Source organism: Bos grunniens, chromosome 5 (genome assembly GCF_055505025.1).
Source record: "Bos grunniens cultivar Pamir isolate PY7600 chromosome 5, Bosgru_T2T1.0, whole genome shotgun sequence".
Classification (NCBI taxonomy): domain Eukaryota; kingdom Metazoa; phylum Chordata; class Mammalia; order Artiodactyla; family Bovidae; genus Bos; species Bos grunniens.
Window position 1 is genome coordinate 59,801,086 of NC_141169.1, and position 9,680 is coordinate 59,810,765.

The following is a 9,680-nucleotide window of genomic DNA, read 5'->3' on the forward strand; positions in this document are numbered from 1 at the left end:
TCATTTCATTTGCTTCTGAAAAATAGTCTTTCTTGCCATGTCCTTGAAGGCTTGTTTGACTTGCTGATTCCGTAGGCTGTAAATGAAGGGGTTCAGCATGGGGGCTACTGAGGTGTTTAGCACAGCTACTCCCTTACTCAAAGACACCCTATCCTGTGCTGAGGGTTTAATGTACATAAAAATGCAGCTGCCATAAGAGATGGAGATGACGATCATGTGGGAAGAACATGTGGAAAAGGCCTTTGTCCTCTGACTAGTAGAAGGAATTCTTAAAATTGTTCTGATGATGTATGTATAGGACAGAATTATTAATGCCAAAGTGAACATTAGAGTAAACACAGCACAGGAAAACCCCATCATTTCAAGAAAGTTTGTGTCTGAACAAGACAGTTGAAGCAAAGGAAAATAATCACAGGTAAAATGGTCAATAATATTAGACCTACAGTAATCAAGGTTTAAGAGCAACATGAGTGCAGGGAATATGATTAAGAATGAAACTAGCCAGGAAGAGAAGACAAGCAGTGTGCAGACTCTGTGATTCATGATGGTCATGTAACGCAGGGGTTTGCAGATGGCAATGTAACGGTCATAGGACATGGCAGACAGAAGGTAAAACTCAGTGACTCCCAAGAGAATGAAAAAAAATAACTGAGCAATGCAATCATTAAAAGAAATGGTTTTATCTCCTGTAATAATGGTGGCCAGGAACTTGGGTATACTGACAGTTGTGAATGATACTTCTAAGATGGAGAAATTTCTGAGGAAGAAATACATAGGAGTTTGGAGGTGGGCATCCAGCAGGGTCAGGGTGATAATGGTCAGGTTCCCAGTGATGCTGAGCATGTAGGTGATGAGCAGAAAGACAAAGATCACAACCTGAAGTTGTGGGTTATCTGACAGTCCAAGGAGGATAAACTCTATTGTTTCTGTATGGTTTCTCATTCTTCAGTTGCTTGTTTGTTTTTCTCCTTCCAGGAGACCTATAAGAGAAAGCACAAGGAAAACACTAGAAGAGAGGATTACCAAATATCCTAGTGTAGACCTAGAATTTGATGAAATTAGTATGTCATTTCACCTTCAGGGGAAATTTAAAGCAAATTGATAATGACATTGATCCTTAAGTTTCCTCAGTTTAATAAGTAAAACACTCTTTGATTAAGGGAAGTTTAAAACTGTAAATATCACAAAGCTTATAGAGCAATAATTTGTCCCTACACTTTTTCTGACACCAAATACTACCTGTGAACTTTCAGAAACATACCCACCAGTTTTCATGAGAATAATCTTTGTGCTAATATTCCAATGCCTACACAGTTTTGCTCCTGTGTAACTTAAATTATAATTATATTGAGAATCTTTAAAATGGAAAAGATATTGCAATTTTTAAATAAAAAGATGACTATTTTGTCCTTGGCTTCTCTGGTGGCTCAGAGGTAAAGTATCTGCCTGTGATGCAGGAGAAGCAGGTTTGATCCCTGGATTGGAAAGATCCCTGGAAAAGGAAATGGCAACCCACTCCAGGATTCTTGCCTGGGAATGGACAGAGGAGCCTGGAATGCTCAGTCCACAGGGTTGCAAAGGAGTTGAACACAACTTAGTGACTAAACAACAACAAAACAGCAAATCAGGTTGACACTCAGTTTTTTCCTTTTTTTAAGATTTTTATATGTGAACCATTTTTAAAATCTTTGTTTTAAAAGATTTTAAAGTCTTTGAATTTGTTAGAATATTCTTTTTCTGTTGAGGTTTTTTTTGAGGTGATGCATGTGGGATCCTAGATTCCCCTTCAGGAATCCAACCAGCACCCCCTTCATTGGAAGGCAAAGTCTTAACCACTGGACCACCAAAGAAGTCTTTCAGGTTTTTCAACTCTTACTACGTCACTGGAAGTCAGAAATGCTAAAGCCACTGGCAACTGCAGGTTTTAGAGATAGAGGGGAAAATGAGATAGACAATCATGTAAGCTTAAGGTTGATATTATCTTAATCCCTGGCAACAATTTATAATATTACAGCATAACTATGTGTCATCATTATGGACTTTATTCTCATACAACCTATTTCCCTTTATATTTAAAATATTACTTTTCTGTTATTATTATGATGATGATTAATAAGTAAGATAATTGTCCTTCAAGAAAGTAAATGTTAGTAATATGTTTACTTGTGTATGTTTTGGAAATAGTGAGTTTTAATTTTTCTTTTTTGGGGGGGTAAAATTTAAATGATATTACAGAAGAGTGAGGATATGTAGGTTTTAATCCAATTCACTTACTAGGTCTGAAAGTCACTCAGACCCTTCATGCCCATCTATAAATACACACTAATACAAGTCTATTTCAGAAAGTTATTTTGACCATTAAATGAGCAAATACATGTAAAGCATTTTGAAAAATGCTTATCATTTAATAAAACCCCTATAAGGCTTTGTTCAATAGAGAAAACATTCCCTAACCACTGAGCTGAAAACATTCAGGATTTAGATGTTGCATTATGTAAAAACTTACATCTAAGATAAGTAGTAGTGCATAAATTTAGCACCAAGAGAGCCACTTAAGAACAATAGCAACAACAGCAATGAAAATATAGTAGAACCACGTGACTGTAGAGTACCCAACAGGCATTCTGGGAAAGTGAATCTTATCCTCATTCTTCCACTTTGAGTACATGATCACTTCTCCCAACACAATGTATCTGCCTTCTCTACCCATCTTTGCTCCCCTACTTTCCACAAACAACCCACTTCTCTCATCTTCAGCTAGGATTTGATCACCACATTTGAGGCATGTTAGATATTTGCCATGACATCAACATTGCTACCAATAGCCACTTCATTTCTCTGCTCCTCATTAATATTAATAACCTTTCTGAGAAAGACTGTGAAGCTTGTATTAAATAAAATATATGTATGTGACTAGCATAGAGGGTAGAATATTTGAATGATTTTCAAATCACCTTCTTCCTTATTCCCAAACACATGTAATAGTCATGGTATGAGTTCTGTAGGAATTTATATTCATCCTTTCAAACCCACCTCACATAGTACAGAATCTCCTGTGAACTCCTCTCTAGTCTATGTAGCTCAAAGTCTTACCCTCAAAGCTATGGCAACATGATCCAGTGCCTAGTATAGTGAGAGTAGATTTAAGATAAACACTTATCTATGTAAGTAATTACTTCTGAGTTTGTTGTTGAATTTCATACTGCCACTAAGTGCAATGCTCTTTTAAGCCAAATTCTAGACTATATTTCATGTCAGTTCTATCTTCATTTATAAGGTATATTTTCCTACTTTACCTACTTTTCAGGATGCATTATCTGCCTAAGTTAAATACCTTGTATTGAGTAAATTTATAACAAAGAACATGTAAAGGAAGCTAAATTTTTGATATATAATTTTAAAAATTGTAAATTATTATTTCAATATTAATGTCCTTAATTTCTTTACAGTTCATTCTCTTAATGAAATCTACTCCTGCTCAGTAACATCACTCTTCCTTCATCAGGATTTGCCTTTCATTGAAAGCACTAGTTTTTCATAACACTTTGAACTCACAAAATACATTCTCATAAACTGACAAATTTTGGTTTCAATCTCAAGATTGAAATTTCTGCAATACCTACAGCCATTGGAGAGTCAGGTTTCTTTTTAATTATATTATTACTACTATATGATGAACTATGTGTCATTGCACTGCATTTTTAAGCCTATTTCAACTTCATTATGTATTCATTTTCCTCTTAAGTTTCCTCAAATTTTAATTATTTGATGAATTATAATATCAGGATTTACACTTTTTGCTGCTGACTAAACTTGTGACAGAATGTATGAAGAGCTGTGAAGAAAGATATTAATAGACATTAGAAGAATTCATATGAGCATTACTGGTAGTGGACACTAACATAGCCGGTCTTCTAGGGCCAGAGAAAACAGGCTGAAGCAAACTCTAGCAAGAGATGATTTAATATCAGAAAACTGGGAGTGGTATATGAAACTTTGTATGTAAAAAATTATGAAAATGCAATGGATTTTATTCATCTAACATCAAGTAAGCATGATAAAAAATTATTAGCATTCATTCCTTCATTCATCAGCCTTTTGAAAGAAACACATTTCAGTGTTTAACAGGGTATATATGATTCCAAGAGATTTAAACCATCCCACGGATGAATTCACGCAGAATATGAAGAATATCTCCAAGCATTTAACTCATGTTTTCGGCTTTTATTTCTGAACGCAAGTCCATATTTCCCTCTGGAAGAATGCAGTTTAGGTTACTAAGCTTTGTATTTCTTTCCACTCATTTCGTAAAAATCAATTCTTACTTGTTTTCTGAGAATCCTTGAGACAGATTCTTTGAGCTATTCAAAATTAAAATCAGCAATATTATTTTTAATTTGTTAATAAGATGACTGCAAATCATCTTCAAAATGTCATTCTGAAAACATTCCTATGTCCTGCCCTTCCTAAACCCCTATTATCATGTTAACATTGACAATGAAACTGTAGATAAATTTATGATTTCTTTGATACCCAAGTTGAAAAAGAGACGTCATATTAATGAATACATTCTTTTTAAAGGAATGAAAGATATTCCTTTGAGAGACTGAGATAGGCATCTTTGATTGGTTCCATTTTATTTCTGGTGTGTTTTGCTGTTGTTGTTTTTAAAAATGTTTTTGTACACTGGGAGGAAAAATCTCTTAGTAATGCAATGACTTTGAAGGTATAGTTGGTACAACTTTTACTGTATCTACTAATTCTCTCTTCTTCAGGTAAACTTCATTGCAGGTCGTTAGAAAACATTGACAAATCATACCAGAAAAGCAATGTGCTTCATTCACTGCATCATTATTTCTTTGTACTTTGTGTTTTAGGGTTTAGGTTAATGCAGTAAGAAAAGGGAAGTTGTTTAATTAAATGTCGTATGTAACATTTAGTTTGGCTTCATATTATCCTGGACACTGCTCAATCATTCTGAACTTTGGGCCATGACACTAGGATCCTTTAAGAATTATCACATCTTGAATGAAGCAAAGACTCCTCAGGAGAACCAGTCAAGTGGTTGGAAGGACTGTTTCACTAGATACTTTTTTTTTTTTTTCACAATTATTTAGAGGACTACTTCCTTGAAGAAATCTGATTAATTTACATTTCTTTATTTCAATAGGGATAGGCAGGCTCAATTCTCAGCATACTTACCAGTGTTCACAGAGACAACACAAGGGGAAAAAGAGATAATAATTCACATTTAATAAAAAGTCCAGAAATAGTAACATTTATATCTTTGAAGGTTTGTGGTGAATATCAATTCATAACCTCACACTTTCAGTTCATTTGTTAGTGATCTATAACTTAAACAATGAAGGGAAAGTAAATTAAAAAATTATTATTATAATTATTGTTAAAATTATTAACATGCTATTAATTCCTTAGTTATAGCATTCTAGGGTAAATTATTATCACACAAAATATATGGGCATTGGGGTAAGAAAAACATGAATTAAAAATACAAATGGGCCATTTATGGATGTATGACTCTGGATGAGCTATTTAATATTTTAAGCTTCAGTTTTCTGTGTTTAAAATGGAGTTGAAATTTCAAAAGTATTTCTTAGAAATAATTGCAATAACATAAATGAAATTATTCTAAAATCATGTGGCACTTAATATATGTTAAGAAGACTTATTATTTTTATTTACTTTAATTTTTTTGATTGTAATTTATTCTCAACTCTGGGAGGGATAATCATAGCAGTTGTGTTTTAGAAAAAGTATCAATTTTTTCACTAAAATAATAACTTTTGTATTTTTATTTCATTTAACTCTTATAACATACCTATGAAACTTCAATCTTTATTGCCAAATAAATAACTAGGCTAAGTTAGGTTCTGTCCTTTGATGTTTTATACAGCTAGCAAAGAATATACCAGAAATTAAAGTCTATTCTCTTAAACAAATTACTGCAAAGCCTATATTCAGTTAGAAACAAACAACAGAAATAATAATTACCTGCCTTTATTTAATAGCGAGGGCTTCCCTGGTGGCTCAGTGGTAAAACATCTGCCTGCCAATTCAGGAGACACTGGTTCGATCCCTGGTCGGGAAGATCCCCTGCAGAAGGAAATGGAAACCCACTCCAGTATTCTTGCCTGGGAATTCTATGGACAGAGGAGTGGCTTATATAGTCCTTAGGGCCACAAAGAATTGGACATAACTGAGTGACTAACACTACCACTTCCACAGCACAGTGAATCAGTTATACATATGCATACATCCACTCTTTTTTAGATTCTTTTTCCATACAGGTATTACAGAGGATTGAGTACAGTCGCCTGCTCTGCATAGCAAGCTCTTATCCTATTTAATTTGTTCAGGCGATAAGTAATAAATCACTGATAAAATTTGAGAGACTTTCACTGCTATCTATTTGCCAGACTCACCTCTGATTTTTGTACAAGTTCGCTAACATTCGAGTGGCTGCAATATAAACATATTAGCAACTACCATGGTTGTAATCCATTTCTGCAAAAAACATTTCTTTTCATTGCACAAATTTGCTTTCTATTGTCAATGTTTTTGTCTTAAATTTCTCTTTTATTCAGAGAGGATATGTTTATTTGACAATAGAGAATGAGAAAAAGTAAATATATGCAAGATAAAAAATATAAGGTGTTTAAAAACCCTCTGGAATCGTTTCTGCATAGATTTTAAGTAGCACAAGTTACTGAATGTTTTATCTATTCTCTCTCATATAGGCTCAAGGGAACTAATTCTGCGAATCAAAATTGCCAGAACAGAAATGTGCACAAAACACGAAGGAATATAAAACATAAAACACATTAGTATTGGGATTAGAAAAGAAAGCTTGAGAACAGTATCCAATGAGACCAAAACAAACAAACAAAAAAACAACATTAAGTGTGAAGCCTTTTCCCTTGACATCATTTTTAGACAGATATTAGCAACCAATTATCGTAATTCCTAGTACAGATTTCTACAAAATATTCTATGTCTTTTTTTAAAACTGGTAATCTACCACATTTAACTAACTACATTCATTAACTCCATTATTTTTAATCTGTCTTCCAGTAAAAAAATTTTGTTACCATTATACTGCTATACATTAAAAGTTTAATAGTTCATACTTTTTTCCTACTCCTTTTGCTCAGCACAACAGAGATTGAAGAGTATCTTGTTTTGATTAAAGCTTTAATCTGTATGCCAAGCATAACTTTAGGAGTTAGTACCTTGGATAAGTAAACTATAATTATATTAATGTAAATACACAAAAATAATATCATGGGGGTGAAAGGCAATAGAATCATTCAGGTCCTTAGTAAACTCTGTGCGAAATTTGCAGATCCTTACAGAGTTTCAAATAAGTATACAGTCACACATATAAACACTTTTTGTTTGCTTTTCCAAATTGAGGTATCATATTGGTTATATTGGAGAAGGCGAGGGCAACTCACTCCAGTATTCTTGCCTGGGAAACCGCATCGACAGAGGAGCCTAGGGGGGCTATAGTCTATGGGGTCACAAAGAGTCAGACACGACTAAACAGCTGTAGCAGTATTGACTAATTAGGCAAATCACTCAGACAAATCACTCAAATTTTCTGAGCATCTATTTACACATTTGTGTATGGGATAATCATGCCTAATTTGTCATACAGCCTGTCAGATGGCTCAGTGGTAAAGAATCCACCTGCCAGTGAGGAGATGCAGGAGACTCAAGTTCGATGCCTGGGTCAGGAAGGTCCCCTGGAAGAGGAAATGGCAACCCACTCCTGTATTCTTGCCTGGGAAATCCCAGGGACAGAGGAGCCTGGTGGGCTACAGCCATGGGCTGCAAAAAGTCGGACACTGAGCACACGTGCAATTTGCCATATAACTGTAAGATTCCATAAGATATGAAACAGAACATACTTAATTCAGCATACATAATGCAATAAATGCTCTCTAATGAAGAAATATTATTCAAGAAATTCCTGTTAAATTTTCAGGTGGCATTAGAGTCATGGTAGCTATGTTTACTCCTTTAGAAATTACCATATTAAATATTTTTATTCAACATGAGATTTTTTATTATTCAGAAAAATGGATAAAATAATTTATGTTCTAAAGCTACTGGTTTTCTATTTGGAATTGTAAATCCGTGATTATATGGAAGCTATAGATAGTTTGAAAGGAAGACACAGCATAGTCAATTTCATTAAAAAGGAAGTTTGAGCTAATGAGCTCAGCAGTGCAGATGACATCTGTGAGATGGAGCTAGGTGGACACTGTAGAAGTTAAATTGCATTCATTCATGTTAATACACACTTTCATTTATTTCTAGAAAGTATCACTTTATGAACCAAGTTTTTCAAAGCTTGTTTTACTTGCTCATTCCTCAAGGTATAAATAAAAGGATTTAACATGTGGGCAATTGAAGTGTTGAGAATAGCTACTCCTTTGGTCAATGAAGCTCTTTCTTTTGCTGAAGGCTTGACATACATGAATATACAGCTTTCATAAGAAATGGAAATGACAATCATGTGAGAGGAACATGTGGAGAAAGCCTTTTTCCTCTGAGTAGCCGATGGTATTCTCAAAATGGTGGTAATAATGCACATGTAGGATAGAATCACTAATGCCAATGTGAAGAGCAGAGTCACAAAAGCAAAGTAAAAGCCAATCATCTCTAAAAGCCACGTATCTGAGCATGAGAGTTGCAAAATGGGGAAGTAATCACAGGAGAAGTGATCAATTATGTTGGAAGCACAGAAATCTAGTTGAAGGATAAGCATGAGTGGTGGAAAAATGGTAAGAAATCCCCCTAGCCATGAACTAAAGACCAGCAAAGTGCAGATTTTCTTGTTCATGATGGTGGTGTAATGGAGAGGCTTGCAGATGGCAACATATCGGTCATAAGACATGGCAGTGAGAAGGAAAAACTCAGACACACCCATGAAGATGAAGAAAAATAACTGAGCCAAGCAATTGTTATAGGAAATAGTCTTGACTTTAGTAATGATTGCCCCCAAAAACCTGGGGATAGAAACACTGGTGAACGTAATCTCTAAGAAGGAGAAATTCCGGAGGAAATAATACATCGGTGTCTTTAGACGACAGTCTGTTAAAGTGAGGATGATGATGGTTAGGTTTCCAACAACACTCAATACATAAGCCAGAAATAAAAAGATAAAAATGACAACCTGAAGCTCTGGGTTGTCTGATATGCCCAAGAGGACAAATTCTGTAAGCATTGTGTGGTTTCTCATACTGATTTTATTGTCTTTAAGCCAAATCTGTTGGTACAAAACAAAACAAAGAGTAAGTGAATAGTAAAGGAATTGAAGATTTATATATTGGAATTATTAGCTCTCATTAAAGGAAGCACTGGACCTTTTTCCCTGTAAGAATTTTTGCAATATCCACTCACTCCTACTAAAGCAAAATACTTTACCATTGTCTATTAAAGAGAAAAAAAATGTATTTACAGGTCTATGTTAAAAGTCCCCACATTAGTGATTTGACATAAAACCTCTACATAGGACTAAATTTTCTATGTGAGCAAATATCTTTTAATTACATTTTATACATCCATATTTGCTAGCCAAATCTGTAGTTTAAATATTAAGACATTAGTTTCTAGTTTCCAGGATGCTGTGCTTATAGGATTGAAATATCTAA

General features: G+C 34.3%; 2 protein-coding genes across 2 annotated transcripts; both read right to left on the reverse strand.

The window, feature by feature from the left end:
- LOC147372173 (olfactory receptor 6C1) lies at positions 1 to 942 on the reverse strand. Its single transcript, XM_086403617.1, has one exon. It carries the CDS (start codon positions 940 to 942, stop codon positions 1 to 3), a length of 942 nt encoding a protein of 313 aa, XP_086259743.1.
- Positions 943 to 8,329: 7,387 nt separating this feature from the next.
- On the reverse strand, positions 8,330 to 9,289 carry LOC147372174 (olfactory receptor 6C3-like). The gene has a single exon (XM_086403618.1). It carries the CDS (start codon positions 9,266 to 9,268, stop codon positions 8,330 to 8,332), a length of 939 nt encoding a protein of 312 aa, XP_086259744.1. The 5' UTR covers positions 9,269 to 9,289.
- Between the last annotated feature and the right edge of the window lie 391 nt (positions 9,290 to 9,680).